At 43.7% G+C, this 15,483-nt stretch overlaps 1 protein-coding gene across 11 annotated transcripts in view; it reads right to left on the reverse strand.

The window, feature by feature from the left end:
• gtf2ird1 (GTF2I repeat domain containing 1) overlaps positions 1 to 15,483 on the reverse strand; it is a 200,237-nt gene that overhangs the window by 109,057 nt on the left and 75,697 nt on the right. For all 11 annotated transcript variants that reach the window (XR_013577523.1, XR_013577522.1, XM_078548429.1 and 8 more), the window contains exons 4-6: positions 14,916 to 15,062; positions 14,203 to 14,386; positions 12,967 to 13,283 (exon numbers count right to left, since the gene is read on the reverse strand). Coding sequence is in view for 9 of the 11 variants with exons in the window: in XM_078548429.1 (XP_078404555.1) it covers positions 12,967 to 13,283; positions 14,203 to 14,386; positions 14,916 to 15,062 (648 nt within the window). In the remaining 2 variants the exon portion in view is untranslated. The remainder of the gene's footprint in view (positions 1 to 12,966; positions 13,284 to 14,202; positions 14,387 to 14,915; positions 15,063 to 15,483) is intronic.

Consider the following 15,483-nt stretch of genomic DNA (forward strand, 5'->3'; position numbering starts at 1 on the left):
GCCTTTGCCACTTCCCTATTTATCTTTTCCACTGGGACATGGATCCTATCTTGGGTTGGGTGGAGCTCATCCCATCAGTACATCCATTTCATGTCCCAGAACTGGTGCCTGTATCCTATGAAAAGGAACCTTTCTTCCCCACACCAGCTCTTTGGCCACAATTTTCCTGACCTGTCTGCTCCTTTGCCAGTTTGCATGTAGCTCAGGCAATAATCCAGAGATCATTGGTCCCGCTTTTCAATTCCAAGCCAAATCCCGATACTTGTTCAGTAGGACCTTCTCCCTGTTCCTACCCATGTCGTTTGTTCCAACATGGATCATAACAACTGAATTTACCCCCCTCTCAAGTTCATCTCCAGTTGCTGTGGGAAATCCCTTACCCTGGAATTGTAGGCAATGATTTTAGCTGCAGAGGGCACTATCTTTCCATACAAGCCACAGGTTTCTGAGAGCTCTATCTGCAATAGGGGTACAACTTTAAGGAATTGCACACAATGTCAGAATGACCGAGGCAAGGCGGTATAGCTTTAGGAAATTGGTGAACGTAATTGTCTTTAATCTGGAATGACACCCAGTCTTGAAAGATAAAAAGCAGAGAAATATTTCAGTTGAGGAGAAGAAGTTGGAGAGGAAGAACTGAATAAGAACTCGAATGGGCTGCATTCAAATCCCAGTTACTACCTTGCTCATCGCCACATTTAAAGACACAACTGCAGTGGGTAAAAGAACCTTATTTGTTTTAAGCTCTAGGAAGTTCTGAGGAACAAAAGGACCTTGGCATGTGTGTCCATAGATCTCTGAAGGCGGAGGGGCATGTTAATGGGGTGGTGAAAAAGGCAAATTGGACACTTGCTTTTATCAATCGAGGCATAGATTACAAAAGTAGGGAGGTCATGTTGGAGTTGCATAGAACCTTGGTGAGGCCACAACTGGAGTAGTGTGTGCAGTTCTGGTTGCCACATTATAGCAAGGATGTGATTGCACTGGAGGGGGTGCAGAGGAGATTCACCAGGATGTTACCTGGGATGAAACATTTAAGTTATGAAGAGAGGTTGCATAGACTTGGGCTGTTTTCATTGGAGCAGAGAAGACTGAGGGGTGCCCTGATCGAGGTGTACAAGATTGAGGGGCATGGACAGGGTGGATAGGGAGCAGTTGCTCCCCTTAGTTGAAGGGTCAGTCACGAGGGGACAAAAGTTCAAGGTGAGGGGCAGGAGGTTTAGGGGGGGATGTGAGGAAAACCTTTTTTAACCAGAGTGTGGTGACGGTCTGGAATGCACTGCCTGGGAGGGTGATGGATGTGGGTTGCCTCACATCCTTTAAAAAGTACCTGGATGAGCACTTGGCACGTCATAACATTCAAGGCTATGGGCCAAGTGCTGGTAAATGGGATTAGGTAGGTAGGCCAGGTGTTTCTCATATGTCGGTGCAGACTCGATGGGCCTCTTCTGCACTGTGAGATTCTGTGAGGGTTTATTTGGCACCAGGACCTGGGCCCTCTTCAGTTTGTAACATCAGCAGGGGTCAGTGCAGGGGAGGAACACTGCTTTACCTGGATATGTGACAAAGAACATCTAGACAAACGACTTTCACAGAATATATGAAATAGCATGGTCACCTCCTCAAACTACAGTGCCTGATAAATAGAAACATATTATTAATCCTGAATGTACCACCAAGACTCTTCAGCTCTCGAATTTTCCTGCTTCCAGTTTGAACACAGGAAGTGACACTTGGACATGGTGATTTATAAATTAATTTATAATGAGGTCTGTCACCATTGCGGGCTTAGGGAGATTTTTGAGACGGGTCTGCATGTGTTAGTGAACTAACTAAGGCCCTTGCAAGGACCTAGTTTTGGATATTAATGAACTCTGCCTGCCTCACCTGACTTTGTGACTTTATTTGTATGTCCTTAAATGTAAGTTCCATGAGCCCCCAACCCCTGCCCCAAATAATCAAAACTAATCAAGACTGGAGGTAGAATCCATCCTCCAACCATACAACGATCATTTGATCAGAAGGAACGCGCGGAGGTTTGTAGAATTCAATGAATTATGACACTACTTTCTGTACAATGTTTTTAGTGTTTTTGATAGGAGCTGGAGTTCTTATAATGTGCTTGATTTGTCCAGGTTTTATAAAGCCACCTAATTTCCAACCCCACCTCACCCCGCCACAGAGGGAGCAACTTGCACCCCTCTCACTCCCTCAGAGGGAGCAACTGACTGACCTCAATATTCTTTTTGCCTCATTTACAGTTCCAAACAGACACAAGATCATGAAATGTTACTCCAATCATTTGGCCTTTTAAATTTTCTCCCATTTCTCTTCATGAACCATGCAGTCTAATCTCATTTTAAAAGTGCTTCATTGACCATGAAGCAATTTGGGACATCCTGAAGTTGTGATATATAAATCTTTTCTTTAAAGGTCACTATATGTAAGTCATTATATGCTATTCAGTGTGTACAGATGTATTGTCTCTATTTTCTAATTATTAGACTTTATCACCATGTATAAATGTTTGCCACTGTGTATAGGTAGAGATAGGCTCACTTTATGTATAAATATACATTAGTACAGTGTGCTCTGTTTAAATGTAAACCTAAGGCAGGTCTAAGATGGCCATCCAGCTCCAATGGATCTGACTTCTGGGAAATGGCTTTAGGTTTCAATTTCTATACAGTTTTAAAATGTGTTAATTAAGCCAAGAAAATTCTATTTGATATGAGCATCTTTCACCTGGGGTTCATTCAACCTGAAAATGGGAGACCCAGTCAAAGGAAATGTCAAGCATTAATAATCCATTCTCGGCAGCTTAAAGGTCAATGGGATATTTAGGCCTCCAGTGGGAGACAGAGAGAAAGGCTGAACCATGAGAAGTGTGGCTATCAGGGTCATCCTGGGTTAAACAGGACCAAAATTAAAGCAGGAACTTTGACAGACTTGGTAAATGCTCTCAATACTGCTACTGTTCATGTAGGGGGTTAAAAGACACGACAGTTTTTTTCTGCCATTATATGAGAGTTTGTACTGTTTTGTATGTGTCTGATTGGTATAATCCGTGTCAATAATACAAGGTGGTTAATTCAGAATCCAAACACAATTCGAAGTGTTGATGCTTTAATAATACTGACTTTCAGAGTGATTTGAAGAGAAGAAGTGCAGACAGCATTACCCTCAGTCCAGCGTCATGAGAACTGTAAAGGTGTGAGGTCCCTGCAAGGGTAGAAACCCACATGGCCGGTGCTTCCAGTTTGTAGGGTACATTAGATGACTTCTGGGAAGTGTGGCAAAAGCACTGCAAGAGGCTATGGTGTGTTAAAATATCCTAAAGTTACATCAGAATAAGCAATGAGTAGTGAGAGATACTAATCCCATTGCCACCTACATTGGGTGCAGGAGTGTAGTGGTTATGACACTAGGCATCTTAGAATTGCAAGTCTAAATCCCACCATGGCAAATTATTGAATTGAATTGAGCTCAATAATTCTTACCATGTGTGAACTCGAGCAAATAAATGGTAAAGTTCAAAGCACATTAAAAACTCATCAGGTTCTTCAGAGATGGGAATCTGTCACCCCTACTCTATATGGTCCAAACACAACTCGAGTCCCACACGACACAATATATAAACACAAGAGCGACTCCAACATAGACTCCTGTTGGCCATCATCAAATGGAGATTGATTTACCAAATCAGCTTTAGACTTTGTAAACTTTTCCCTCAAGAGCCGGACATGGGGATTGCAGAACCACCAGAGGTCAGTGCAGAACAATTCACCATTGTTACCATTTAAAGACAGATAACACATCCCTCCATCCAGTCCATGATTCTTTCTCTTACCTCAACTCCTCAAATCCACGTGCCACATTTATCAGGTTTCCATTCAGCCTTATCTTAAGTTTTTTTATATGGTACCTCATCATGAGCTTTTTGAAGATCTGCGTAAGCTTCATCCACTGTATTTTCTTCAATGAATTCTATATGATTCATCAAATACAGCTTGTTCTCTCTCTTGTCATGTTGCTACACCTTCCCTCATCACTGTTCCATGCAGGCTCTGGATAAAGAGTTGAAGATCTTCAGGGTTGCTTGACTCCGATAGTGGGGGGGATTTCAGGAGATGTTTCACCACTTTGGAACGGCTCTCCACAGTCAGTCGACAGAATTCTTTTGGCTGTATCCCCGTTTCTGCATAAGGGATTTGCAGCCACTGACGCCAGTCCTGAGGCGATTGGGACACAGCCAAATAGGCCATGTTTTCCCAGCTCTTATTAAGAGGGATTCCTCTGGGTCACTTAACAACTCGTGTGCTTTTATCTGTCGATGTGTTGACCAATCAGCACGGTGGCAGCTGTGGGGGGTTACAGCCTAGGGGCTGGAGATTATGTGAGAAGCTGCCCTTCAACTTGAGCTTTTTTGTTGCTGGCTCTTTCTGGAAGAGATGGCGACGAGGGTCACTGGTCTGCTTTGTCTATTTTACTCTTGATGTAATTGCCTCCTTATGATGCGAAGGGCAATACCAGCAATCAGTTGCAGATTGCCCACTTTAGTAGGTTTCAGGTCTTGGTTAATTCCAGTTTCTCCAAGTGTTTAATAATGTATTATGGATTTGAGTAGTTTAACCAACAAATTCAGTAAGACTAACAGGCTTACAATTTCCTGCCTTTTCCTGGTCTCCATTTTTGACCATTCTCCAAAATCAATTTCCCACTTTCAGAGTCTCCACTATTTCTTTCTCAACTTTCCCTTAACATCGCAGGAAATAAATCATTGGCTCCTAGTCTGCCTAGAGTCCGAGTAGCTTCTGCAATGCCATCTCTCTTTGCGTAGTAATCACAGCTCACTATTGTACACTGACTTGTGATAGATCGACACTCCATGTTCATCTCCCGGTGCAAAAATTTACAAAGTGGAAAGTCAATTCTGTAAATCAATATAAGTTTGGGAAACTAATGCTCATGAACTCCAGAATTTCCAAGGGATCAGATGTGTCTGAAGTCCTGGGAGGTAATCAGTTACAGTAAAAATCACCAAGACTACACTTACTATGCCGATTGGCATAGTTCACATAGAAAAAATGTTCCCTCTATTTTCTCTTCACTGTGGACGGCCCACTGTTGCACTGGACAATTCTGTTAATATGGCTGGATGGCCACACTTAGAGGAAACATTGCATACAAATGCCTAACAGTCACATCTTACATCCTGCTGTTTTTACACAAGTGTCCATTTGTTTTGAAGAAGAGTTGAAAGTTATGTTTTAGCATAACTCACACAAGTACCTAATAGGCAGGTCAGGTTAAAATCACCCCGAGTCAGTTTGATATGACAAAGTTACAAAACAAAGCGATACTCCAAACATAAACATGACGGGCTTGATTTTCATCCTCGAGGCGGGTAGCGGGAGTTGGGAAAATGCCCAGCTCTGCCCGCCCACTTTGAAAGTAAGTGCCTACAAGGATGGGATTTTCATTGTGCAGGGGGGCGGGTGCGGGCTGCAGAAGGGCCAGCTGACCGAGGAAAAATTTCAGAGGCACCCACAGGGGCTACCATTGCTGAGGTGGGCTGTTTAAAAGGCCTGCCTCAGTGCTGTGGGACTTGGTCACATTTATAATAAAAACAGAAAGTTCCTCCAGCCCTCACATCCCCCCCTAGCCCACACATACTCCCCCTGTCTTATCCACATGACCTTATTCCCCCCACCTATCCCCTATGGCCTCTCATGCCAAACTATGCCCCCCAAGCAACCCCTGTGGTTCCTCATACCCCTCCATGCCATGATATGCCCCCCACCGAACCTCTATGGCCCCCATGCTAAGGCACACATCCCCAAACAACCCCTATGGCCTCTCATGCCAAGCTATGCACTTCCATGCCCATTCACACACTGTTTACAGTATAAAGACCATGAACGATATAGTGACAGTAGTATGTGGAAAAACAAACTTTAAAAAATCATTCATTGATAACTTATCCACTTTCCTTAAAAAAACCCTCCTTTTACAACATAGATCAGAGAGGCAGAGCTATCAATCAAGTTATTTTTTTCTCTGGGGATCAGGTGTTTCAACAGGTTAATGGATTTCTGGGCTCTCAGTCAACAATACACAGTGGCTTGACAGAACCACCACTCTTTGAAAAACCGGCCGGACTCCATGAAAATTGCAGAGGACCAGGATATGGCTATCCTCATAATGGAGCCGGCCAGTTCAGGTGTGCAGGGTGCAGGCTCATGACCCAAACCAGCCTGCACCCTTAAAAGGCACTCGTAAAAATCGGAAACCCCAGGAATGGGGTCGAAAACCCTGGAATCAGGACCCGCTGCCATTTGTAAAGGGTTCCCAAGTCATCCCAACTCAGCAAAAATCCAAAACAAAACAAAAACAGAATTACCTGGAAAAACTCAGCAAGTCTGGCAGCATCGGCGGAGAAGAAATCAGTTAACGTTTCGAGCCTCCATGGCCCTTCGGCAGAACTGCAGCATAGTTTCAACAAGGGAGAAATATAAATTGGTTTAAGGTGGGCGGGGGGGGGGGAAGAGACACATTGAGGGTGTGGTGTGAGCAGATAATCCAAAGATGTCACAGACAAAAGGGTCAAAGAGGTGTTGAAGGTGGTGGTCTTTGTCTGAGAAAAGTGCTAATTAAGAATGGAAAACAGGATATTCAAAGTACAGCTCTAGTGGGGGTGGGGTGGAAAGACTAAAGGTTTTAGTTTTAGATTTAAAAATAATGGAATAGGTGGGGAAAGAAGAATCTATATAAATTATTGAAAAAAAACGGGTGGGGGGGAAAAAGAAACGGGGTGGGGATGGGGGGAGGGGGAGTTTAAGATCTGAAGTTGTTGAATTCAATATTCAGCCCAGAGGGCTGTAAAGTGCCTAGTCGGAAGATGAGGTGCTGTTCCTCCAGTTTGCGTTGGGCTTCACTGGAACAATGCAGCAAGCCAAGGACAGACATGTTGGCAAGAGAACAGGGTGGAGTGTTAAAATGGCAAGCGACAGGGAGGTTTGGGTCTTTCTTGCGGACAGACCGCAGGTGTTCTGCAAAACGGTCGCCCAGTTTGCGTTTGGTCTCTCCAATGTAGAGGAGACCGCATTGGGAGCAACGAATGCAGTAGACTAAGTTAGGGGAAATGCAAGTGAAATGCTGCTTCACTTGAAAGGAATGTTTGGGCCCTTGGACGGTGAGGAGAGAGGAAGTGAAGGGGCAGGTGTTGCATCTTCTGCGTGGGCATGGGGAGGTGCCATAAGTGGGGGTTGAGGAGTAGGGGGTGATGGAGGAGTGGACCAGGGTGTCCCAGAGGGAACGATCCCTACGGAATGCCGTCAAGGGGGGTGAAGGGAAGATGTGTTTGGTGGTGGCATCATGCTGGAGTTGGCGGAAATGGCGGAGGATGATCCTTTGAATGCGGAGGCTGGTGGGGTGATAAGTGAGGACAAGGGGGACCCTATCATGTTTCTGGGAAGGAGAAGAAGGCGTGAGGGAGGATGCACGGGATATGGGCCAGACACGGTTGAGGGCCCTGTCAACGACCGTGGATGGAAAACCTCGGTTAAGGAAGAAGGAGGACATGTCAGAGGAGCTGTTTTTGAAGGTAGCGTCATCAGAACAGATGCGACGGAGGCGAAGGAACTGAGAGAATGGGATGGAGTCTTTACAGGAAGCGGGGTGTGAGGAGCTGTAGTCGAGGTAGCTGTGGGAGTCGGTAGGCTTGTAATGGATATTGGTGGACAGTCTATCATCAGAAATTGAGACAGAGAGGTCAAGGAAGGGAAGAGAAGTGTCAGAGATGGACCATGTGAAGCTGATGGAGGGGTGGAGATTGGAAGCAAAATTAATAAATTAATAAATTAATAAAAAATCCAGCCTGACGTATTTCAATGCACAGATTGCTTACTATATGTCAAATATCTTGCATCCACATACATTTCCTGACAACTTTTGTCCATTCCTATCCCCACCTTTAAATAGCAACTGCAGCATTACCATTCGAGGGAAGCTGTAATTACAGAGTGACAGGTTTACAATGGACGAAATGTATGAATTCAAAATGAACACTGAATTAAATCTATGAACCCTGGTCCAGTTATCCCTTAGGTCAACTCTGTCTTGACTGCCCTGTGTGCACCTCTACAGGAGAATAACTCACAGATCATAAAAAGTCCTTAAGACTTCCCATTTGTTAAAGCCAGTTCTTGTTTGCACAATTCAGTGATGTTTTGTGATGTGATTGTAGGGGAGGCAGTGGTGTAGCGGTATTGTCACTGGACTAGCACTCCAGATACCCAGGTAATTCTCTGGGAACCCGGATTCGCATCCCACCATGGCAGGTGGTGAAATTTGAATTTAATAAAGAATCTGGAATTAAATGTCTAATGATGACCATGAAATCATTGTCAATCAAGTTATTTTTCCTCTGGGGATCAGGCGTTTCAACAGGCTAATGGATTTCTGGGCTCTCAGCCAAGAGTACATCATTTCCTTCCCTTTAGGGAAGGAAATCTGCCCTCCTTACCTGGTCTGGCCTGCATATGACTTCAGACCTGCAGCAATGTGGTTGACTCTTAAATGCCCTCTGAAATGGCCTAGCAAGCCACTCAGTTCTCAAGGGCAATTAGGGATGGGCAATAAATGAACGAATAAAAAAATATACACTCACTATGTAATGGCAATGCCTGGTTCTATTACTTTTATTACTTGACATCCCCAATTCAGTCCACTGATGGCACTGTAGGCATCCAAGCCTCCCCCCCCACAACTATTGTGGTCTGTTACAACAAAGACATTTCCTCCCCACTAACAATGAGCAAGGCCATAAGAGATTCACTCATGTCTTAAAAATAAAATTTTAAGTTTCTTCATCCGCTCCTTACAACAGTTAAGAGTGAAAAACATGGGTGGACAAGATGGCTCCTGTTTGAACTAATGGCTGTGTTCCTTCCTTGCACAACAGCAATCTACAGTGTTTGTCTAGTAGCTAACTGATTTAGAGGCACCAAAATATAAACTTGAAGGGAGTTGCGGGTTAAAATGACAATTATTGAGGTCAGGAAGATTTTAAAATAAAATTATTGCAGGTGTCTGAGCTATCCAAGAGGCCTGCCCCTTGAAAAACCTGGGGTTGGATTTCGAATCAGTCCAGTAAGGACTCCCATTGTTGACTTGTACTCATTCTAACAAATTCAGGTCATGAGGAATGCCATGGAGACATACTGGTACATTATTAAATACAAATACCGAACAATGATTTTAATCAGTAAACCTAGCAGGCATTTCTCATGATGTTGATACAAAAGGTTCGACTTTGCCCTTGCAGTGATTGACTGATTGAATCCAGATCATAAATTCATCATCAACTACGTCAACTCTTGTGGATTTAGTGTCTCATACAAATTATAGGTAAAATTGATTCTTACTCATGATGGAACTTTCAAATCTCAGATTTTGTTTTTCTACCAGCGTGTTTTGCACAAAGGCTGGACAGGTTAAGTGTGGAAATGAGCCCAAATTCCACTTAGAAGCAGATGCAAAATTTTGTCCCAATGACAGGCTGCACTAAGCCTGTGATCGGTTGTAACAAAGCTACTCAGCGCTACAGTCAAATCTGGGAATTGAGAGATGACGGGGACTGATCTGTTGAGGGGGAATTGTTCCAAGGAGGCTTAGGTGTGAGTTTATCATTTAAATTGAGAGGCATTTTAATTGACTACACCTATTTATAATTAATGTACTAGATAAATGTACACAAAATTGGGAATTAAGAAGTGCCTTGTTTACTAACGGCTGCAGAGTCATTTTACTCACAGGAGCAAGTAAAGCAGTACCAGTGCTTTGTACCAAAAAAGGGAAAATTATGTCGTCAATGGACGAAAGCTGCAAATACATTGTTTTGACAGGTGTCTTCACACACCTGTCTTTGTTTTAGTGTACGCCAGGTGCAAACATCTCTTGAGCTTTCTGGATATTATTTTTCCCGGTTGCTGCACTGGGCTTCACTATGGCACGTTTACACACCCTTGATTGCTTTGCAGTAGGAAGGGGGGCGTTCGCATAGAAGGTCGTTAAGATGTTCTCAGGACAAATACACTTTGTACATTGCACTGTTTCACGTATCCTTAAACAGAGATGCATAGCAATATGTTGATGACAGGTAGGAGTTAAACGTATTCTGAAAGCATTTATGCAGTAAAATATACTTTGTAAAGAACTCTGATCTGTAAGATAAGTCACTAATGAGATTTATAAATCAACTGTCAATCCATATTGGTTTAGTTTTTGAAAAAATAACTACTCGTGATTTATATCCAGAGTTTCTCTCTTGATTTATAAGGGGGGCGTTGGCATCTCTGCATCATTAACCATTTGTTGTCTTACAGTCACTGCAAGCTCACTATTATTCATTTTAGAGCTACATTCTACACCTCTTCTTTACAATAAGAAAGTTAAATATATTTATTTTCTGGAATTTAAGAACCACCAAAATGAGAGGTGACTACAATGTTGTGAATGATTTTGTGGACACCATATTCTCTGACAGTTTAAATAGATGGCATTACTCAGACAACAAGCTATATTGCACCTTAATGTGATAGTGATCTACAGTAACACTGCTTTGCCACCAAAGTGAGGCGAGTTATGCAACAAGTGATACAGCAACATTCCCCACCCAGAATCCACCAGAAACAAAACTCCTTTAGGTTTCAGTCTGGCTCCATTGGTAACACTCTCACCTCAGGAGGTCGTTGGTTGAAGACTGACCACATGTTCCAGGTGATGGATTACATACTCTACTGAGGGAATGCCCCATTGTTGAGCTGAATTGCTCCGTTTGCTCATACACACATTAAAGATCCTATTGTAGTATCTGAAGAACAGGAAGCACTCCCAATATCCTGACCAGCGTTCTTTCCTAAACTAGTACCATCAAAGCAGATGACACCATTGTTAATCTCATCTGATGTTTGTGGAACCATGGCATATACAAATGGCCACTACATTCATCTGCATAACAGCAGCTACTGCCTTTTCAAAAGAGGAGCTCACTGGACTGTGAAATGCTTGGGACAACCTGAGGACATGAAAGGTGAAACATCAATGCAGGTTCTTCCCTCCTTGATTTACCGAGATCGTCTATAAATTTAATGAGTGAATTGGTCCGTTTTCTCAGCAACAGGAGGCTGATTTTTTTTTTTAAATCCTGGTGGGACGGGTGCTGTCGTGTGAGACTTACTACACATTATGAACAAGCAGCTGAAGAATGGCACAAGCAGATGCCAGAGAATGAGGGGAGCCCTGGCTGATTCCAACTCAGGATCATGGGAGTCTCTGTAGCACCTGAACACTCTTTGTTGCCTGAGATCAGCACAGACCAGTAACTGAACCTGGGGCCTTTCTGGCAAGGCACTTACTGACTGAGGCATCAGGGTAGGGTAGGGGTTGGGGGTTAAAATAGATCCCTACTTAAAAAAAATGAACAAAGTAATTTCTACAATGTGCACCTTACCTGTGAGCTCAAGGCATCAGTGAGCAAGATACCCTGCTCTATTCCAACACCCAGGGCACTACAGCCACTGTATTGAAGGCACCAAGGCTGGTTAAATAATAATTTGCAAAATTTGATCCATTACTGAAGAAATTTATCAAATATATAGACACCACACCTCAAAAATCCCATCAAATAGTGCACCATCTCCTCCGTGATGTTTTGCAAAGTATTGAATTCATTCCTTCAGTGTGGCAGGTTTTAATTCCCTATTCCAGTCCTGCTCCATAGAAGGCAACTGGTAAAACAACATTTGCCAAGCCCTTTTAATCTTTCAAATGCGAGCTGATTAAGAAGCATTGGAATGGGTGAACAGAGGTGGTGTGCAGCTCTAGACCACATCACTAGCAATAGGATCAACAAATCAAAAGGGTTGAAAGATGGTTCAGAAGGTGTTAGACCTGTGTTCCCAATTTGGAAAACTCCAGCCCAAACACAATAACATTCGCTTCATAAATGTTGAATATTTTGCAAATCCCTCCCCCTTTATCTCTTGCTTCTCTTTCAAAGCAATAATGTAACCATTGGTTGGACAAGTTGGTTGCACTCGTTGAGCAGTGTTGTTACCCATTCCCGTTTAGAATTTTCTGAGTGGCCGTTTTGAAGACGCAAATCAGACACCACAATGCTGCCCAGTAGATAAAATTCCAGTTTTTACACTTACTTGTGTCTCTCATGACAAGAAAGCTTTTATCACCAGCAACACCAATCACAAAGCTCAAGCCATATCACTGCCCCCACCACCGTGGGTACTGTTCCAATCTTACACCCTGAGGGGTCTGACAGAAGGCAGCAACCACACCAATCAGGCCACCAATGTGCCTATAATGGTGATGATTCAGAAGTACCCGCGGTGGGAGGAGGGGGCTTCTGTAGAAGAGGGACATAAATCAGTGGTGAAGCGGGGAAGGCACTGGGCATTCACCTTTTGGGCTCTGGGTTTAAATCCAGCTCAGACTGATGGGGTCTGGCCAGTCTCAACCCAGTTCCTAAAGCAGAACAAAACCCTCCTCAATTTGACACTAAGGGAGTTGCTCTCTGGTTTAAGCTACCAGCGGGAAACCTTGGCCATCCATATCATGCACGCCAGGAAAACCATGTATACACTGCCCATGAATTTCCACCTATGAATTCAATGCTAGCTCAGAGAGACTAAGGAATGGCTGGAGAAATGGTGGGAAGGGCAGTCATCAAGACGGAGGGTGAGGAACGTTGTCAGGATATGGTGGGTAGCTTCACTCTAAAACAGACTGTTGTCTATCTTCTCTGGGAAGGTTCAGAGGGAGCTAAGAAACTTTATATCTCCTAACGCTGACCAATCAGCACATTACAAACCATCAAGGTGCTTGCTGCCTTTTCTTTTAGCCAAATGCCGCTGGTTTGAATTCCCCTGAATATAAAAAGGCTTTTACCAGTGTCATCGGCGCAGTCTCGAGCAGGAGGGAGCTTATTCGAGTCCATCACTATTGAGGCTCCAGTGTGTGAAAGGTCATGGTTAAAGTTTGTTGTAGGCCTTGTAGCCAAAAGGTCCTGGTTTAAATCCAATGGAATCCTGGATCCTGGGAGATCATAAAGGAATTGTGGAGGTGTCCGTACATTGCTCGTGTCCTGATTGGCTAGTTTAGCCACCGGACTCTCCCGGTTAAAATCACAAGTGCTTTTTCCAGGCTGGATTTCCCGATCCTGATCCACACGGGTCCTCAGCTCCTGGAGATCCTCGTCAAATGATCTGGAGAGAATGGAGGGGGTGGGAGGATAGGAAAATAAAAATACCATTGGCTTTCAGTGAAGATTCTGCTTTAAAGTTTAAAATATGTAAGAGGTATACACACACTGGGACTCAGGCTCCAGATAAAAGGGCTCTCACACACTGGGCCTCAGAGACCCATGGATTTGGTGGGGAGGAGGAAAATACAGCAGAACTCCAAGGTTAGTTCACTGTGACCAAAAATATCACAACTTTTCAGCTTACAATTCACCCTAAAAGATTTGAGTGGGTAAAGTTGTACACCTAAGGTGTTTAAATTTCAGATTGACTTTGGCTCAATAGTAGCACTCTCACCTGAGTCAGAAGGTTACAAGGTCAAGCACTATTCCAGAGATTTGAGCACAATCACCAGGCTGACACTTATCTGCGGTACTGAGAGTGTGCTGCACTGTCAGAGGTATCGTCCTTTGATGGGACATTAAACCAAGGTCTTGTCTCCCATCTCAGGTGCGCAAAAATGATGCCGTGGCACTAAGAGCAGGTGATTTCTTCCAGCGTCCTGGCCAATATTTATTCCTCAACCAACATCTAACGCTGATTATTGGATCACGATCACATTGACATTTGTGGGAGCTTGCTATGTGCAAAATGGCTGCCACATTTCCACCATTACACTAGTAGGTACGCTTCAAACGCACTTTATTGGCTGTAGAATGCTTTGGGATGCTATATAAGTGCAAGTTCCTGGGTTTCTTCATTACAAAGAATAGTGCTTAATTACCATTGTCCTATAACTGATGTCAAGTATTGGCTGGGCTGGATGGAGGAGAGGATGAGAAAACACTGCATCACTCAATCTTTCCATCCTCTAAGAGACGGCTTGGTGCCCGAATGAGTCAGTCCTCTCTCACGCCTAATAAGCCATTTCATGGACAAATACCTTTTCACAGTAAATCGAATTCGGTTACTCCGCTCCAGAATCCTTTTCAGAGTGTGAGCTTCATACTCGGAAGGCCGCTTGAAACTGACCCCATCAGGCAGCCCATGAACCATTATAGAAGGTGGGTCCCTCAGGATTTTCTCATAAGGCACAGGGACAATTGAAGACTTTTCCAGGGCCTCACCTGAAATCAAAGTGAGTTTTGATCATTAATCACTGAGAAAGTCTAAACTAATATCCAGTAGGTTGTAATTCTCTTAAAGTTTTCTCACATTACTTCACAGCAGAAACAATTCCCCTGGTCTCGCAGTGATGTCATTACATAGCAAATATTTTTAATGATCCCATTGTAAATAGTAAAATGATTTATAAAAATGTGACCCAGAGTCCAATATTTACAAGTATTTTACAGTCTACAAGTTTCTCTCATAAAACAATGACAGTTTTTACCTATAAGAACTGGATTTTGTGGCCTTAAAATAAATCATATTTTCAGCACATTATCTGGAACTGTATCCCCAGCAGAGTAAGATGACACCTGCTGAATCATATCCCAAGCAGAGCAAGAGAGCACCAGTGCTACCGCACCTCCAGAACACTCCTGGAAGATGGTGCTGTTGTGCGCTCTGATCTTTGCAGCTCTGACCCCCCATAAAAATCGAGCACAACCCCTCCCCTCGTGTGCAGTTAGCACACAAATTCTACACACTCACTGTAAAGCACAGCAAACACTTCTTCCACCATCTTTCGCAAGACATAAATATCAGCCATGGGATCCGGCGAGTCCCTTTGAACATTCCGACCATTGTCTGTCACCATTTTTAACATCTCCATCTCCCGTAGTTGTGCGTTCCAGTTTGCTGCCGGGACAAGGGTGGAGATTCAGTTAACCGATGAAGGGTAGGTGACAACCACCCCCCCCAGCCAGCCTGAATAGAAGAGGATAGAGTACACATGCTTACTCTGCTCTCTGGCACCATGTCCTCATTGAAGGAGGAGACAAATGACTTATACCTGAAGCCTCTGCTATATTGCTCCTTAGCACAAAAGGAAGCTGGGATGATTTGCAGTTAATCTTCCTTCTTTCGGGCAATGCCTCAGCAATTCCCCTTAAAGATACGATTGAAATAAAGACTACCCCACATCTAACCACACACTGCACAAACCTGAGAATATTAACGTTCATTGGTTTTCAACTTCTCACTGACCAAGAGTCTCTACCCCCCTTTTAAATGAAACATGCATTTGACTTCCTCCCCCTCACCTGAGGGGACAGGCAGC

The sequence above is a fragment of the Cetorhinus maximus genome, chromosome 9 (genome assembly GCF_964194155.1).
Source record: "Cetorhinus maximus chromosome 9, sCetMax3.hap1.1, whole genome shotgun sequence".
NCBI lineage: Eukaryota > Metazoa > Chordata > Chondrichthyes > Lamniformes > Cetorhinidae > Cetorhinus > Cetorhinus maximus.